The sequence below is a fragment of the Fistularia commersonii genome, chromosome 9 (genome assembly GCF_037954325.1).
Source record: "Fistularia commersonii isolate RoL2024-O1a breed Wild chromosome 9, RoL_Fcom_v1.0, whole genome shotgun sequence".
In the NCBI taxonomy this organism is placed as follows: domain Eukaryota; kingdom Metazoa; phylum Chordata; class Actinopteri; order Syngnathiformes; family Fistulariidae; genus Fistularia; species Fistularia commersonii.
Window position 1 is genome coordinate 10,333,673 of NC_141292.1, and position 18,952 is coordinate 10,352,624.

General features: G+C 44.5%; 1 protein-coding gene and 1 long non-coding RNA gene across 2 annotated transcripts; one reads left to right on the forward strand and one right to left on the reverse strand.

Moving 5' to 3' along the window:
• The first annotated feature begins 6,365 nt into the window (after nt 1–6,365).
• Nucleotides 6,366–18,838, forward strand: dbh (dopamine beta-hydroxylase (dopamine beta-monooxygenase)). Its single transcript, XM_086152423.1, has 12 exons — nt 6,366–6,921; nt 11,399–11,548; nt 11,984–12,241; nt 12,510–12,686; nt 14,258–14,360; nt 14,844–15,010; nt 15,092–15,235; nt 16,644–16,682; nt 16,783–16,842; nt 17,212–17,339; nt 17,583–17,742; nt 18,398–18,838. The coding sequence occupies exons 1-12, from the start codon at nt 6,553–6,555 to the stop codon at nt 18,509–18,511; spliced, it is 1,869 nt and encodes a 622-aa protein (XP_086008549.1). The 5' UTR covers nt 6,366–6,552; the 3' UTR covers nt 18,512–18,838.
• On the reverse strand, nt 12,388–14,549 carry LOC147231189 (uncharacterized). Its single transcript, XR_015106604.1, has 3 exons — nt 14,413–14,549; nt 12,823–13,106; nt 12,388–12,711 (listed from the first exon to the last, which is right to left on the reverse strand). It is a non-coding gene; the product is annotated as an uncharacterized LOC147231189 (long non-coding RNA).
• Nucleotides 18,839–18,952: the final 114 nt, after the last annotated feature.

Below are 18,952 nucleotides of genomic sequence, written 5' to 3' on the forward strand. Positions count from 1 at the left end.
GGGTGGGGGGTGGGGGGGTGCGCTGATCCAGAAGTGGTTGTGCCTGTGTGTGTGTGTGTGTGTGTGTGTGTGTGTGTGTGTGTGTGTGTGTGTGTGTGTGTCCAGGGAGATGGCGCTTTAATCACAGTCTCGTTGGTTATGAGTGCTTCAGGATGGAGACACGTCGCTGGATGGACCTCTTCCCCTCCACCCAGACACACGCACACGCACACGCACAAATGCTTATTTGAAGACAGAGACACGCCAAGCAGCTCCTGAGTCACGGTGCTCGTAGCTGTGACATGAAATCCTCTTCAGAAGTCAGGAGAAGGAAATTAAATACAAGCTGTTTGGAAAAGAACCAAGGTGATCGGCTTTTTGTGGAAGGTCATGTGGCAGATGTTTCTTGTTGTTGATCAATTTTAAACGAACATCAGCCTAAATATCCTACAAACATAGGAATGACTTGGAATAAGTTTTTGTTTTGATTAGAAAGCTGGCGGGAGTTTACCTTTAAATGAGGGGGAAATTCTCAAATGATTGGAAAGGCCTGCGGGAAATGATCAGAGGCATTGTAAAAAAATCAAAATATATAAATTCTATGTCGAAAAGTCTTTTTGACAATCAAAAATATTGTTTCCTTTTTGTTCTCCGTTGAAAAGCTAGAGTTTCACCGCATAAACAAGTTTGTCCTCCCCCTAAGACACACACACATGCAGACACACACACACACAAGAAGCATCCTGTCATAGGGCAGAGGGGCTCAGGTGGTCAGAGCAGTTGCCTTGGAAACAAAGATTCCTAATCCGATTCCCGAGCTCCTCCTAGCCTGTCAACGTGCCATTGAGCAAGGCACCAAGCTCTTATCCACTCCCCTCCCATTCGATCTCCCATGTGATCTGGTGTGAACCTTGCCTCTCGTCCATTGACAGCTGGGAGAGCCTCCGGTCCCCCCCATTTTTATCCAGCCCGCCAAATTATTTTCTTTAAATATTTTAATAAATCAATATTGAATTTAGAAGCTCTTTATTTTTCAATTTTTTTAATTTTGTTTGGATGATTTTATACAAAATAATGTTGGTACAGTTACATGATCATGAATGATTTTAATGTTGAAATAAAATGGCAAAAAATTCAAATATTTTAATTTTCATTTTGTTCAATTTACATGATAGCTGGTTGGCCCGTCTGTAAAAGTTAAATTATAATAATTAATTAGCAATTATCTATAATTGCTATAGATAATGAATGATGAATTATTATTATTCAGTCTTTGTATTTGTAATTGATAGGCGCAAAGCATCACCATGCACTATGTCCTGCTCTTTGACTATGAGCAGGCCAGCTGCCACGCCGCCATCGGTGCAATGTCACCAAATCCGAGGAGGTGTGGGGGGCAACCCCCCCCCCCCAAACCCCCTGTCCAGGGTGTTAATCGCAGAAACTGTGCACGTGGTGTGACAACGGAGTCTATAAAGATGAATTAAAATAATACTCCTGTCCTCCATCAGAGGTTCAGCCAAGGTGGGAGAGGGAACAAAACATTCATTAAATTACATCCCGATGACACGGCTGTTCCAGGAGGGCGTGGCGTTCCTCAGCCCTCGCCTCCTTCTCCCACCTGTCCTTACACTTTGTCTCAGCCGCTGCCGTCCGGCCTGGAATTAAGCCATAAAAGTGACATCGACCTTTTCACCAAGAGGGGGGTTTGTTGCCAACTGTGTATCTTCCTCATTATCCTATTTCCTGCTCATCATCATAAAACTAATTTCCTTGCTTTTTTACTTATTTGTTTTTTAAGGTCCCGGATCACCGAACCCTGCATGGCTGGCGGTGGGTGACTCTTCATTACTCAGCTCGGTAGCTACAGTTTTCATTCACTCGTTCATTATGCATAACGTTTATCCTGTACTCGGGAGCCCACTTCAGCTGTCATCGTGTGAGAGGCGGGGATCACACTCGACCCGTCGCCGGTTGATCACAGAGCCTTTCACATGCAACTATTCGTTCATTCTCTCAATCGCATGCCATATGGAGACGTACAACCACGCTCTCCCGTTCACAGAGCTAGGAAATGTAGGGCCTCATCCACGGGTTTGGATTATGGGACGGAACCAGAGAACCTGGAGGAAACCCACACAGTAACAGCGAGGACACGCAAACTCCACACAGAAAAGCCCTCGGTCGGAAGCGCTAACCACCATGGCAACAGTGTGTTTTTTATCATTATTTTAGACAAATCGGTTGATTTGATGGTTGTTTGTCTGTATCTGTGGTCCTGCGATTGACTGGCGACCAGTCCAGAGTGTAACCCACCTCTCGCTGGGAGAGGCTCCAGCACCCCCCACGACTCTGGGTAAGCGGCAGATGATGGATTGATCGATTGATGGATGGATGGATGGATGGACGGATGATTTAACAGTTGTCAAATACCATTCCCAGCCCCAACACACACATACTCACACAGGTGAGGGGCGTTTTGAAGCACTGTTAAGAGCGGCCGTGTGCGATTTTATTGCATTCATTATTCAAAGTCAAAGAGAGAAGATTAGTGCACTTTGAGAGTGTGAGGCATTAAAATATTTATATAAGGAGGGGATGAGACGACGGGGCTGGTCACACCGAGGTGAATCCGGCTTTTATCAAAATGTCTCTCCGTGTGTGTGTGTGTGTGAGTGCGTGTGTGTATGTGTGTGTGTGTGTGTGTGTGAGTGTGTGTGAGTGTATGTTTGTAGCTGTATCAAAGTCAGTTAAAGTCACATCCACAGCTTTTATTCTATTCCTATTTTTTTTGTTTTTACTCAAAATATCTTTCTCTTTTATTAATGAGCTGAACACGGGATTAGCTGGAGCAGGATTATATTCCAGGATTCTGCTGTTTGTCAACTGATGCGAGTGGCTGATTAAAAATGTTAGAAATGGCACAACCCGTGCATATATCAACTGAAGCCAGTGCAGTATAGATTGATTGACTATTGGAATATTTCATATGGATTTATTTTTTGCCTTGGGTCCTCTTAACTTAAGGCAAATGACAACATAAAGCTCCAGGACATTTCAATATCCTGATCCATGTACTGACAAAATGAATGGACTTGATTTGGCCAAAGGGAACGGAGCATGTGATTTCATTGCTAAATGAAACACTCCCCTTAAGTATATGGGTGGATGGGTAGGGGGTTCTGTATTGGGGGGTTTGACAAGAAATTTAAGATTAATGCCTCCTTGTTCTGGATCTCATTCGGCCGTTCAGTGATCCCATCTGAAAAGTATATGATTTGCTTCCACAGAATCTATGATGCTAAAATATGTGGCTGTAACTGCTTTGTAAATCAAGTTTTTGTTAAACGGCGAATGTGGCTTCAACACCGAGAGGCATTTGTCATATTGAGATCATAAAAGTGACTTATATTTCTTTTGATTTCTACAAATTCCAAAGATCAGACTTTCCCTGGATGTTGTTCACTTCCTGTTTGTGACATCACACATCATGACGGCTGCCGATGGGAACAGGTTCAGATCTGAGCAATAAACAATGAGCCTCTATTTTTTTTAGTTTTCCTACCTTTTAGAAGAGCAGTTTTCCTCACAAGTTCCTCTTTGCCACCAGCTAGTTTCATTTCAGCTTTTCAACTTTTTTAGCCATGGCAGAATACATGTCAGAGCAATGACAAAATATACATGACGGAATGAGAGGGAACCAAGTGGAACGGTGGACACGCAGCGGAGAGAAAGAAAGTAGAGGATTTGGAAGACGATGGCGAGGCCAGAGATGTTGTCTGGTTCAGAGACACTGCGAAAAAGACAGCAAACAGAGCTGGAGGCAGCAGAGATGAAGATGTTGAGGTTCTCTTTGCAAGGACGGATAGGATCCGGAAAGAGTCCGTCAGAGGGGCAGCACATGTCAGACGCTCGGGATATAAAGTCAGTCAGAGACGGTTCGTTCAGGCACGGAGGAGAGATGATCTGGGTAGAAGGATGCTGAGGTTGGAGCTGCCAGGCAGGAAGTCTTAGAGGAAGACCAGAGAGGATGTATGGATGTAGTGAAAGAGGGCCAGAAGTTAGTTGGATGATGCATGAGCCAAACCTCCTTACGGCTCGATAAAGTGCATGTGCAGGCCGTCCAATATTTTGGAATTTGTGTGTGTTCCTGCAGTCCCATCTAGGGAGCAATGCATGACGGGGCAGGTTTTTGGAAGCAAATAAAAAGGGCCCGTTCTCGGCAGGATAATGTCAGAGGGACCCCCGGGCTCTTTGGGTAAACACGCCCTTGCGAGCAAACATTCGCAGAGGACCTTCATGCGCCCGCCCACCCCCCCCAAAAAAATCCACGCTTCAGCACCCGCCAGTGTTTTAACTGATCCATCAGCGCCGGAGTCTGGGAGACAAAGCCCAAGCGGCAAACATCCCTGTGTAACGACCCATTTCCATTTTTAAATCTCTCATTAAATCTACTAGCGCCCACTTATTCCGGTGTTCTCTGGGGTTCGGACTACGCTGTTTTAAGAAGGACAAACAATCCGCTGGGTTTCGTCCCCGCCGAGGTCGGCGGTTTATCAAGCGGAGAAGTGAAATAACCTGCTGAGGCTTGAATTAAAAGCGGCGGGGAGCTGTCTGTCAAGGTGACACGTCTTGCATATTTCACATTATGGGCTAATCGTTGATTAAAAATCTGATCTAATATATTTAATAGATATTATTCTCTCAGCAGAACGCAATTAGCATTGCAAAAATGGTAATTGTGTTTTGGCTGTCTGTCTTGGTTTGCAAGTTGCTGCCAAGATGATGTCACGCTGTGTAATGACACGTTACTGAAGGTCAAGGTCATGAGAAGGACATCACTTCTAGTTATAAAAGTATCACCTAAAAAGATCCACCAGGAAAGAAATGCGCAACAAGTAAAATACAAACAAAAGCATGACTAAACTGCTATTTACAAAGAAACAGTAGGACCAAACCACTCCTTTCTAATGTTATTTTGTTGATAATCTGGTTAAAAAGATTGTTAAAACATAATATTCCTATATAATATAAAAATAAATACATATACCTGTATATATATATATATACAGGTACATATATATATATATATATATATATATATATATAAAATTGGAAAATTGGATGGCTGCATGTCTCAATATGAGCAAGTGAATGATTGTATGTCCCCATACATGATCCTTTGATTGACAGGTGATGACAGCTTGGATAGACTCCAGCATCCCAGCGACCCCAAGTGAAGGAAAAGCTATATAGATGATGAATATGCTGTATATCATGGGGCTACACTCATGCTATTGTAATTGGTAAATGGTCACCACTTATCGAGCGCGCTCACACCTCGCAGTTTCACAGCACTTAAAAGTAGACCGCGGTCATCTATTCACACAACGACCACATCAGGAACAACTTGGCATGCGGTGTCTTGGCCGAGCACTTAGACGTGCACGGGAGGAGCTGGGAATCGAACTTCCAATCGGAGAGTCGTCCACACAACCGACTGAGCTGCTGCCGCCAACAGACGTCTCACTGTATTATTATAATTCTAATTCTCCTCTATGTCAGTGCTATACTTCATAATCAGGTTAATTAATCACCAGAGCCTTTTAAAATAAGAGTTCTTCCACGTCTCCTTGATTCATTCCTACATTTCCTCAACTTGAATTGTTACTTTGACTTTGACGTCTAAGAATTACAGAGGTAATATGGATATGTGTCAAGCCGACGGAGGAATCATTAACCAACAGATGAATGCAAATTGCTAAAGTGCTGTTATGTATACTTAAGTATGTTCAGTGGAACCCATGGTTGGTTGTCAAGCGATCTGCTTGCACACACACAACACACCACACAGACACACACACACACACACACACACATGCATGCAGGGCTTTGCTAACCTTTAAAAGCAGCGTGAAATTGTCCATCCTGCTCCTGAAAGCAATAATTGACAACCCGATTAGGTCACGTGTGGCCTTCGGCGCTAAAAGAAAGGTACTAATAGATTTAGGCTTTATTCGGGGGGCGTTGGCTTACGCTCCCAAAAGCACCTTTTGGCGAAATTGGCAAAGGTGAGAGTCAGTGCCGCACGTCAGGCTTGTTTTTGTCAGAAAATGTATGATCCACGTGCGGCCAGGACAAGAAGTCAGCCATAGAGAGCCGATCAGCTTTGGTTAGCCGGAGCCAATCGTCAAAGATAATAACCATGGTCGGATTTGAATCAATTAGGGGCTGGCAGATGTGCAGAATCATGGCCGACCCTGGGGGCCAAAAGGACAACAATCCAATTTTCCTCAGCGAATGTAATGCCATTAACCCCCGGATAAAAGCAGGCCGCCCGCAAGGGCGGAGCCTCTTAAAAAAAGCAGGGGAGGGTCCGGCAAGACGGACGAAAGCGATAAAACAGGACAGTCCTTTGTAACAAAACGACGGGAAAAAAAGACAAAGTCGAGAAGAAAGTTGGGCGTCAGAGAAGCATACCTCATCGGAATCGCTGACCGGGTGGAGGGCAGAGCTGAGAAGGCCGGCTCAACCTGTTGCTCAAGGCAGGAGCGAGACCTCGGTCCGGGGACGATGAGGATCCTCAATAAAGACCTCCGTCTTCAGGACGTCACCATCATGTACTTCACCGCTCTGGCCGCTCTGATGGTCATCCTGGTGGCCTCCTACCAGGCGCCCGTCACCGTGGTCGACATGTCGGACCTGGATTCGAGCTCTCCTACCGCGCTGCCGCCTCTCCCCATGCCCTTCCGCGTGCTTCTGGACCCCCGCGGGGAGGTCAAGTTGGCGTGGAACATCAGCTACGCCAAGAAGGAGATACACATGAGGCTGACCGTCGACAAGCTGAGGCACGGCGTAGTTCTGGGGATGTCCGACCGCGGGGAGCTGACCAACGCTGACCTGGTGGTGCTGTGGGACTCCGGAAGCAAAAGTTACTTTGGGGTAAGCACTTGTTATCCCAAATGTTCTCATTTTAAACGGGGGTTTCATAATCATGTCGTAACTAGTTACGTGTTTTCTACTCTTCCTCGAACGCCATGAGATTTTCTTGGAATTGCCGAAGTGGTGCAGGTCTTCCTGTCTGGGTGGTGCTCAGTCTGCGCGAGAGTGTTGGCACCAGCTGTGGAGACAGCTGTGTTCTCCGCGGATCGTAGAATCCCGCAGGAAAATGTGTAAAATGCTACATCTGAATTTTTCCCAAGTGCGTAAATCACCTCTTTTTTTCACAAAATGAATTCAGCTGGGATTGGGTTTACCAATTCCAACAGGAGATAAAACAATGTCAAATGTGAATTATTACTCATCAATAACACCGTTATAAAAGAATATGCATGCGCCTTCAAGGACAGCAATTCACCCGAACTTGAATGCAAAAGGAAGTAGCGGTGAAATATTTTCGGAGAAATTTTGAATAAATATCAAACACAGAGAGGGTGGAGGGTTCTATCGGAGCCAAATTATTGATGTAATTTTATTTACTCGTACATATTCAATGACGTTGAAAAAGACAAATGGTATAAATAAAGTAGAAAAATAGTAATTTTTGCTTACAAGGTCAATCAAAAACATTCAAAACAAACAGAGCATTGAAATTATGCTTGAAAGTCATTCTCTTACAAAATCTCCTTCTCTCTCTACATATACAGTAAACCCTCATTTATTCCGGGGGTTACATTCTAAAATAACCAGCAATAGCTGAAATCCGCGAAGTAGTCAGCTTTAGTTTTTTACAATTAATATATAAGACAATACTGTACTACAGAATGAAACCAAAGAGCAAACGGAAATTTGGCAAGCTGTACAGAGACAAAGGGCAGAGATTGTTGACAGTGGTTTACCGTCCTTTAGCCAATCAGGATGGAGAACACAAAAAAAACTGCACTAAAAAAAAAAATCCACAAAACAGTGAAGCCACAAAAGGTGAACTGCGTTAAAGCGGGGTTTTACTGTATACGGATGTCAAAATGTCAAAAACAATTTTTTTTTTTTTTTTTTTTTTTTCGCAGAGTCACCACATAATGTTATGATTTGGTTTAAAATGTTAATATATGCTCGATGATGGAGCAGGCAAATGAGAGCTTGTGTAAGCACATTTAATAAGTTAATGACATGCAGGATGGATGTAGGGCTTGTAAATGTTCCTTTAGCAGCAGGGGCTCCAGAAGAGTCTCTTGATATTAGATAATTAAATTTGATATTGACATAACCCAATTACACAACTCGAATTTTACTTGTTTTCTTCTTTTTTTTTTTTTCAAAAATTGATACAAGATGTTCAATAATTAATACATTTCTGCTAAATGACTGGGTTGCTTTTTTACCCTGCTATTCTTTCAAACCATCATTTTACACTCCACTGCTAATGGTAGCCGCATCGGGCATCGACGCTGCCACTTTTTGTCCCGAAGACCGTCGGAATGAGATAATGTCGGGACGCTGAACAGGGAGGGGCTCGTGTGATCACGAGATTCTGATCGGGCATTTCCCGGCATCGGATTTTTGTTTTTGAAATCAGAGCCAAGGCGGAAAATGAAGGGAACGGAGGAGAAGAGAGTAAACAGATCTCATCTTCATCATTATCCTGTGTTGTGAAAGGTCACGTGTGGGCAGCCCAGGTGTGAGGTGCTCCTTCGAGGTCAGATTGGGTCACATCAGGTTTACACGTGATGTTTTTACATATTTTTTATTGTGTTTTCTATTTTCTCATTAGTTAAGTTGAAAGGCCCTACCTACTGGATGTGTGCTATATGGTGCATTGTATATGATACTGAGTACTGGGAACAATTCTTGTCGAAATTTTCTTGTTGTGGCAACTGGACTTGAATTTCTTCACTTGAAGACGTTTCGCCCTCAGCAAAGAGGCTTCTTCAGTTCTAATGACCTGTGGGGAATTTTTGAATGTAAGTGCCAGGGTTTTGGGTGGATCTAGGTTAAGGTGGCTTGTTATGCAAATTTAAGAGTTGATCTGCAGAAACTGGCTGGCAGAAACTAGTTATGACAAGAATTCACCATGACCTGGATGACTAAGAAGTTCCACAGACATGTACCAGGTACAAGTTTGGCTGTGCGGCAGTTTTTTCTATTTTGGGATACTTTTTGGTATACTAATACTACACGAGACTTGGTGGCAGCATAGTACACTGTATACCCAAAGAACTCTTAGCCATCACCCAAATTTGACTTCCTGGTCATATCATCACTGACCAAATAAAAGTGAATTATAACTACCCCCCCCCCCCCCCCACACACACACACACAATAGAGTTGCCAGAAAAAACTGCACTATTCATGCCAGGTATCTCCATGGCGACAGGGTTCAGCCGATAGCTGCCGTCATTATTCATTAACAGCAAGCAACCTGTGATTTATGCAAGCTGTGCCAGTATTTGCAGTTAGCCCCCCCCCCCCCCCCCCCCCGCCACACACACACACACACACACACAAACAAACACACAAACACACAAACACACACGCACACACACACACACACACACACACACACACACTGTAGTTGTATGTGTACTGATACCTGAACTACACGATGACCGTCTAACAGTGTGACCTCAGCCAGCAGTGGGTACTTTGAGCGGAAGGTGTTTCGCCATCCGGCTTCTAATAACCCAATTTCAAACCCGATTTTTACACTTTCACAGATTTAGTCGAAAGAGTATCCACACAGTCACACACATCACATGTTTGACTTCGCCGGTAGCTTTGTATGTACGTCGGCTTCTAAACCTTTGCGGGTCGGTACGGAACAGTTATATAAGAGGGACAGAAATAAAGAGAGATCGGGGTGCTATTCTGGATGGAAAGGAGTGTGAAAAAAAAAATTCATCACGGGCAAAAAAAAGGCACCTGACAAAGACGTCTCGTACATGAGAAGGTTTCACAACACATGTTTTTTCCCGATTTTCTTTCAAAACCATCATTTTACACTCCGCTCCTAATGACGACGCTCTTCCGCAAGGCAATAGAGACCTGGATGCAGGGAAAAGTCTACGTTTTTTGATACAATATAACCAATAACAACAGGTTTTCTGTGGAATCTGACATCAACTTGTCCAATGACATTCATGCAATCATCTTATGTAATTTCAAATAGTTAATAGTTTAATGTGATGGATTATCTAGAACTGCTGCATGGTGATTTCCTTCCCTGCACATTAAAGATGTGCAAAATAAAATAAAGGTAGAAAACAGGTGTCGGGGGAGGGGAAGGGAACGGTCAGAACAGCAGCGTGTCCACGTCAGGAAGGCGTGCAAAGGGGAGGCAGGAAGATGAGGGAAATTCAACAAAAGGACAAACGCTGCTGAAGACCGAAAAAAAGAAAAAAAAAATAGACAAAAGAGACTCCAGTTCCAGGTCTGCCCACGTCATGGACACAGACTCCAGCCTTCTAGAAACTGTACTCCGAATATTAGACCGAATATTAGACCGCAAAGATTTATAAACCATTATATTAATAACAAGAAAGCTCTTGTGCCTCACAGAAAGAAGGTTCAATTCCGACATGGATCTCAGTGTTCTTCCCGTGTCTAATGGGTTTCTTCCAGGATTTCCTGCCACAGTACAAAAACACGGAGGAGCCTCGTTAAACCCTAAATTGGCCAGATTTGTGAATGAAAGAATGAATGATTGGATGTCTTTATCGGCCAATGACAGCTGGGACAGCATACCTGCAGGATAAGTGGTATAAATAATGAATGAATGAATATTCAACGTTTTGTTGCGGCGCAAGATAAACAAGATAAGCAACCATTTATGAGATGAAGTCACCAAAATCCATATAAAAGGACTGTATTTGAACAGCCTTGTGTGTATGTGTATGTGTGTGTGTGTGAGAGAGAGAGAGAGAGAGAGTGTGCGCTCGCTTCAGTGTCCGTCTATAATTTTATGTAAAAACATTTTTTTGGATATGGGATGGACAACCAAAAGCATCTTCAGAACTGCAACAACCCGAGCAACCTGTCAGGACACATTGGGGCAAAAGTAATAGGATACAGGCGAACAGGCATGAAACGATTGAAGACAGGAAATAAAAAAGGAGGAGATGCAAGGGGTTAAAAAAAATCCAACTTTCATGACTTTATCATAGGATACCAATCATATTACAATGTTATAAACATACAAATATGTTCATAACTTCAGTATGGCTGTTTAACACATCACTTCTGAACTCTTTGGATGTAGAAATGCAGAAAGAGACACCGTGTCTCAGAGGATTTCTAATTTACCTGTTAATTGATTAGCAGGTGAACAGGTTAATTGATCCTCATTACAGAAATCTAATATCCATCTTGGCAGCTGTTCAGATGATTAGCTAATGATTTGGCATTTGTAGCTTGTTAAATTTTTAACCAGCATGCTGGTGTGTGTGTGTGTGTGTGTGTGTGTGTCTACCCCCCCCCCATCCAGGATGCGTGGAGCGACAGTGAGGGAAAAGTGTCTCTTGACAGCCAACAGGACTACGAGTTGCTTGAAGCCAAAAAGAAGGCGGATGGTTCTTTCTACCTGCTCTTCAAACGTCCTTTTGGCACATGCGATCCCAGAGACTACATCATCGAGGTGTGTGACGTCCTCGCCGCTCCGTCTGTCAGTGTGTCGACATGTCAAAGTAGCAGGGAGCGGATGGTTAGGGGGGAATGTCATTAGTTACATTGTAATAACTGCGTATTTACTCTGCAACACCACCAGAGGTAAATCTTAGGAGGTGTCGCAAGATCCTTTTATGCTTTTCGCTCTTCGCAGACAGAACGAGTCCATGGATTAAGTTTAAAAGTTGTAATCCGGTAAGAAGAATATCTACTGAGGGCATCATTATAATATCGGTTTCCATGGTACCACATTAAGCCCCTACGTTGCAGGCACAGAAGCGGTGCTCATCACCATGACAACATAATGAAATCTTCTTTGTGTCAGACGTTTTGGCCAAATTAGAACTGTAGAAACTGTAGAACTGTAGAAATGTATGTCATTTACGTTGGGATTTGGACGTCGCAGGACGGAACGGTGCACGTCTTCTACGGCTTCCTGGATGAAGTCCTCTCCTCATTGGAGCAGCTCAACCTGTCCCGCATCCACACAGGGGTGCAGCGGGTGCTGATGCTACGGCCCGACTTTGCCGCGCCCGCCCTGCCTCCGGACGTTCGGACGCTGGATGTGGTGGCGCCAAAAGTCATCATCCCGAGCCAGGAGACCACCTATTGGTGCTTCATCCAGACGCTGCCTGAGAACTTGCCCAAAAACCACATTGTTATGGTATAACCGGGGTGGGTGGCCTGGGAGGGGGGGGGGGGCGCTTTTACCGCCCGAGCAATACTTGAAACTGAAATGATGCACAACTAATGTACAGAAACATCTGTGGTGAACCCTTAAATGTGTAATAACAACATCATAAGCGTATTATTACAGGGTAATAAATGTCTGTATTACATGACTCAGGATTCAAAAATAGCAACAACAAAAAAAAAAAAAAAAACAAACAGTTGAACGTTTTCTCTCCCTAATTTTACGCTCCCTCTGCCAGTACGAGTCGGTGATAACTCCGGGAAACGAGGCCATCGTGCATCACATCGAGGTGTTCGAATGCTCCCCGGAAATCCGCGACGTTCCCCAGTACAGCGGCTCCTGCGATGACAAGATGAAACCGGGCAAGCTCAACCTGTGCCGCCACGTCCTCGCCGCTTGGGCCATGGGCGCCGAGGTATGACGGGATGGGATGTCGCTCACTGTATGACAGTTACAAGTCGAACAAACACAGACGCACGACGATAATGACCTGCCAGACAGAGCAGGTGAGCTCGAATATTCATCAAAAAAAATAAAAACAACCAACATACCGATACGGTGGTTGCCGGCTGGCCGAGCGCGCCCTCCGGCAGCCGGCCGCTCACATAAAGCAAAGCGGACAGGGCGACGGCGGACCTGTCACCATATTTCTCCGCTCCGCACCGCACTACATCACGACCGGCCCGGCCCCCGCTCTGATTGGATTATCCGCCGGCCGAACGCGAACGAGTGGGACGCCTCCGGTGAGCCGCCAGGACCAGATTAGGTGGGAAATATTCAGGCCTCCGGTCAGAGCGTGGAAAAGACGTCAGCGAGGTGGAGGGGGAAGCCTGCACTGGAAAGAAGATTTGGAGTGGGATGAACATTGATGCACGGCTAGCATGCAAGGAGAGGGTCTATCCAGATAAGGAGGCACGCATGCATGAGTGTGTGTGAAGGAGGTTTTTACTTTTATGACATGAAAGAGACATTATGTGAAAAAAAAAAAAAAGATCTTTCAATTACGGCCGTGTATCTGCAGGAGGGCGGCGGGGGTGCGGGTCCTTCATTAATGATAAATGAAAATGAAACTTGAGAGGCCGTGATGCGTTTATCCCTGTAGGCACAGCGGAATGAAAAAAAAAAATATATATATAGGCTGTATATATATTTCACTTCAATAATCCAAATACGTTGGAGGGCAAAGTGTGAAAAAGGGGGGAGGGGGCTCAAGGGATCGAAGAGGTTCTCAGAGTAGAAACGATTGCTTAACATTTCCAAGGCCTGATTTTTAAATGAAATCCCCCAAATGACCTGAAAATATTAAAAAAAAAAAAAAATCACTATTTCTGAATCCACAGACAGACTGGTCCTTTTTTTCCTTTTTCTATTTTTTGTATTTGGGCGGCTAAGAGAAAAGTTTGAGAAGGTGTGCTCTATCATCTCGGCCGCCGGACAATGGCAAGGATATCCCATAGTTACATGGGTAGAAGAAAAATAAGCTTGCCTGTTGAACTAATGTCACTCCGGAATGTAACATAAAGAAAGAAAGAAAGAAAATACAAAATAGGGAAAAAAAAACTTTGAAACAGAAGGTGGCGCTGTGATCGTTCGGGCCTCGCCTCGTAAAACACCGAAACTGTCACCTAGCAACCTTGACAGCTGTCTGTGGATGAATATTGGGCCATAACTTGTACAAATGGAGCCAGACAACAAATGCGCTGTGGGGTTTTATATTTATAACGTTGAATTTAAGAGTTATTCGGACCTGCTGACACACAGATACGCTTATTATGGACAACCAAAAAAAGAACAAATGTAATAACTGAAGCATTGCATTGGGGAGAAACGTAATAAATGTTTCGTTAACAATATGCCGTGACATCAGCTAAATCGCTATGAGGCGGAGAAATAAAATTAAACATTCTTGGTTGGATCGAGCTTCCTCTCAAGATGTGTGCAATTTCCTGGGAAATTAATAAATGATGGTGTGTGTTTAACTTTAAGGCCTTCTACTATCCTCCTGACGCCGGATTACCAATGGGGGGGCCGGGTTCCTCAAGGTTTCTCCGTCTGGAGGTCCATTACCACAACCCTCTCCTTATCGCTGGTGCGTGCGCACACACACACACACACACACAAATCAAGTGGGTCAGGTATACCTCAGTTGTTCCCACGGAGCTCCACTGGCATATCTTCTTCTGCAGAGCAAGTCATGCAGAATTTCCAGATAACCTCTTTTATCCAGCTCGCAGACCTTCCTCATCTTTGATACTTCACTACAAAGTGCACAAGCCCATTGTGTTTTTCTTCACGTGTCTTTTTAGCTCTCCTCATTCAACATTGGCGGTTCATAACATAACACTTACAGTATACATGGAAAATAATGCAAAGCGAGCTGCACGCTGGAGGTTGTTATTAAACATTCATTGGACTTTTGTCACTAAATGATGCCATAATCCTGCTAAACGTGCAATCCTTTACTGGCAAATCAAGGAGAAAGACAGCGTGGGGGTTAGTCATGCGGTTATGAACATGTTATATGATGTATTTGTAGCTTTGTGTGAAATTAATTTCCATTTTTTCGCTCCAGGCCGGCAGGACTCATCAGGGATACGGTTGCATTTCACCCCCAGTCTGAGGCGCTACGACGCAGGAATCATGGAGCTGGGCCTTGTTTACACTCCCATCATGGCGATCCCGCCCAAACAGCACCACTTCTACCTCACCGGCTACTGCTCCGCCAAGTGCACCCAGACCGTATGTAGCCGCGGGGACCCGCCTTCTTCTCGGTTTTTCCGTGAACTCGCCCTAAACTGCCATGTCTGCCTGGTGCGTCAGGCTCTCCCCCGAGGAGGGATCAGGATATTCGCGTCCCAGCTGCACACCCACCTGGCGGGGCGTGGGGTCAAGACGGTTTTAGTGAGGGGAGGCAAAGAGCTGGAGGTAGTGCAGGAAGATCAGCACTTCAGTACGCACTACCAGGTGAGCAATAGCCTTGCGCGTGTGTGTGTGTTTGTGTTATATCGATTGAGACCTGCAAAAATGTGTGTTTTACAACATGCAACACACCGAGCTGCACGCCACAGGGACAAAGACAAAAGTCTTCTGTGCACACTGGTAGGTATTTACAATAAAATAAGATGGAATGGAAAAAAAAATCAAAATAATAGTAAAATGAAATTAAATTAAACAAGATAAAAAAGTTTCTTTACATCGAACTATAAAGATAGTTGTAAAGCTTTTCAGATGGGGATTGCAGAAAACAAAAACTTTATCTAAACTTTATCGAAGATTCCCCGTTTCAGCAGCTATCTTGCACTTTTCCTCCCCCATGTAGAAAATATTGATGGAATAATCTGGACTGAAACTGTTTTATTATATTAATACGCACTAGTAAAACTAAAACAAGACTCTCCAGACAAACTGATGTAGTTTTTCATCACTGTGCTGTAAATGCGTTCATGAAAATCAATTTAAACAGCTTGAATTAGACCATTTAAGGTGGAAATCTCATTTCACAGTGAAGAAATACTTCACTCATTCATCCGTCATTTTATGGGGACAAGATTTTCTCTCAAGTATGCATGCTTATGGTTATTTTAATTAAAACAAAACAGCTGGCGCTCCTTCTCCAGGCAGAAGGACACGGGCGATCAATCTCTTATCATATCGCACCTCAGCTGAGGGGATGACACATACTTTCCAGAGAATCGGTTTATGTAAAAAAAAGCGATGTTGTTAACTAGTTTGAAGCTTGTTCTGCAAAAAAAAAAAAAAAAAACAAGAAATCAGTAATTACACTGGTATAAACGTTTACCTGATTGCACTCCAAAGACGGGCCCTTTTGCGCATCTCGCCAAAGGGCTCATTATGGAATCTGATAAACAACAACACTGACGCTGTAACAACATCTGGTTTGTTTACTTGTGCGTATTTTCCTGCGACAGACACACACACACGCACACACTCGTCATGGACACCTGTTCGACCGCCTGATCAAATCTCCACCTGCTGTTGATCACAGAACGCAGCGCTGATTATACCAAACCGCCGCTGTTCAAGCCCAACAGCCTCATTAGGATTCCATCAAGCCCTAGCTCGAGGGCCACACACACACACACACACACACAGACAATTGTGAAAGCTGCCTCCAAGCAAAGCAACAAGAGCAATCATCCCACCACGTGTGAGATAAGTGCATGACACACAGCCCTGTTACACGGTGAACCAGGGCGAACCATTACATCATAAAATTAAATCCTCTCCGGCTTCGTGTACGGCAGAGATCTGCTTTTCGAATTTAACATAGAACTCAAGGATCAGGCGCAAGAATCACGATCGTTCTGCAAAAAAACAAAAAAACAAAACAGCATCATCTGCTTTCTTACAGACGATCCGAGTTCTGCGGAAAATGTCGACCGTCCTACCCGTGAGTACGTTGTCGGACATATTTAATGCAACTATTCTCCGATGTGACTGGAGACCTGGTGACCCTCCCGTGTTTCACCCGACCCTTGCTGCCGTCGCAGGGCGACGTCTTGATCACGCAGTGCACCTACAACACCGAAGACAGGGACAAGCCCACAGTGGTGAGCAGCTTCTGAGACACGAGTGTGCATGGTGAAATCTGCCGACCCCGAAGTCAGCGCCTAACTGCCATTGTAATCATTCCATTCACTCCCTGGATCCTTCTAATATCTAATTTTATTTTATTTTTTATGTTTGATTTCATGCCTCAATTCAAACACCCAACCTTATATTGTCACAGTTTCCTTTTCTCTTCAAAATCTTTTCCAACACTATTTATTTAGTTTCTTCTTCACATCACACCACATGCCACCCCTGTTCTAAGCTATTATTACACAGTCATCTTGGTTGTTACTATGTAATAACCTGGATGTTTTGATCTTTTACTCAATTGACTGCCATAATCTATTCCTGCATCCATGGTTTCTCAGGGAGGATTTGGCATCATGGAGGAAATGTGTGTCAACTACATCCACTACTACCCCCGCACTCAGCTTGAGCTCTGCAAGAGCCATGTGGACCCGGACCACCTGCAGAAATATTTCAGCTTCATTAAAAGGTGAGGTTTTTTTCTTTTTCCACATGGGTCCATCTCAGGTGTGGCTGAGCCGCACGTCTTCCCCTATCCTTCACCGTCAGGAGCGGATTTTACCCTTTTAATCTCGTAAAATGGGCGCCCGGGGCCTGTTAAGGTGGACCGCCTCTCCGTTTCGTGTCAGCCTCCCGTTTTCAAACCCCGTCCGCCGCTTCCTTTTTATCGACTTTCCTTCAACCCTCCGCTTCCGTCCCGTCTGCCCTCCAGGTTCCAAGGGAACGACCGGTGTGTATGTGGCGAGGAAAGTGTGACAGAGCAGTATTCTCAGCTGCACTGGGACGGCTTCACCGCGCAAGTGCTGGACTCCCTGTACAACACGGCCCCCTTCTCCATGCACTGCAACCAATCCACTGCACACCTCTTCCCAGTGAGTATCCCCTAGGTGTGACACACACAATCACACACACACACACCATAAAACTGGTGACAGGGTAAGTGGTAGTTGGTAAAACTTGGGCGAAAAACTAACAAAAAAAAAAGATGGGACTTCTGGACAAGCTGGTGACTCTTGAGCAAAGTAAAGAGGGGTGAAGGTGTGTGTGTGTGGGGGGCGGGGGGGGTCTTGACATTGTTGCATAAGTCTGTTCAATATTCCCAAAATGGCACTAATGGAGGATTATCATCTTTTATGTCCAAAAGGAAACCATCCAATGCAAGGTGAGCTAAGACATAAATAAAAGGCTATTACTATGTTATTAACAAGAACGACACTATGGCTGCTTTCCAGCAATATCGACAGACGACGCCTATTGGTGCAAACATCTCTAAAGAGCGTCATTTTTGGGACGTCAAATGAAAAACTGTGGGAAAACTACTCTTAAAATGCAAAGTGTAGGCTAGAGCAGCGGAACGGGAGGTCAAACTTTGAAGGAAAAAATGAAACGCCCTCCGTCGTCCTTTGCAAGACGCCGCTTGATTTACAGCTCGTCGACCGTCGAACCTGCTGTCTAGATTTCAAGGGCGTGAAACGACGGGAGCCTCGTCAAAAAAAAAAAAAAAAACCTGACCGTCTCTTTCTCCAGGGAGAGTGGGACAATCAGCCGCTGCCTGTGGTTTCCTCCACCCTGGAAAAACCTCGCTACCCCTGCGAGGGGGGTGTGCGTCCCACCGGCTGGCCAGATACACCCCCCGTCTGAGCCCGATGGCACGCCGGCCCGGGGAGATGACACTTCTGCACCAGGCAGCGTATCAAATATCGACACACACACACACACACACACACACACACACACACTTTGTCCAAAGTCCTATTCATCCATAGTGTTTCCAAGCCGAGCTCACATGTTGTAAAATGTTAATATCACTCAGTGTGGAGAAGCCAAGTGCAGTCAAGTGATGCCATTCTTTAAAGTTATAGCAATTAATATATAATAACATATAATGTTAACAAAGTGAAATTTTTCTTGTCTTTTGTTTCAATCACAGTGCTTGTTAAACATTAATAAACACCAAAGAGTAACTAACTGTGGTTGTGCATCACGTGATTCACATATTGATTATTGTGACATTGTGTGTAAGCCTGCTTTTTGTGGGTTGGTTTCCTACATTTTATCAAATTTGAGGCGTGTACCGGTAAT

Bases quoted from the DNA above. Each gene is read 5' to 3' on its own strand.
- dbh (XM_086152423.1), top strand. From the start codon at position 6,553: ATGAGGATCCTCAATAAAGACCTCCGTCTTCAGGACGTCACCATCATG. The intron at 16,843-17,211 runs GTGAGCAGCTTC...ATGGTTTCTCAG, and splicing joins ACAGGGACAAGCCCACAGTG to GGAGGATTTGGCATCATGGA. The intron at 17,743-18,397 runs GTGAGTATCCCC...CTCTTTCTCCAG, and splicing joins CCACTGCACACCTCTTCCCA to GGAGAGTGGGACAATCAGCC.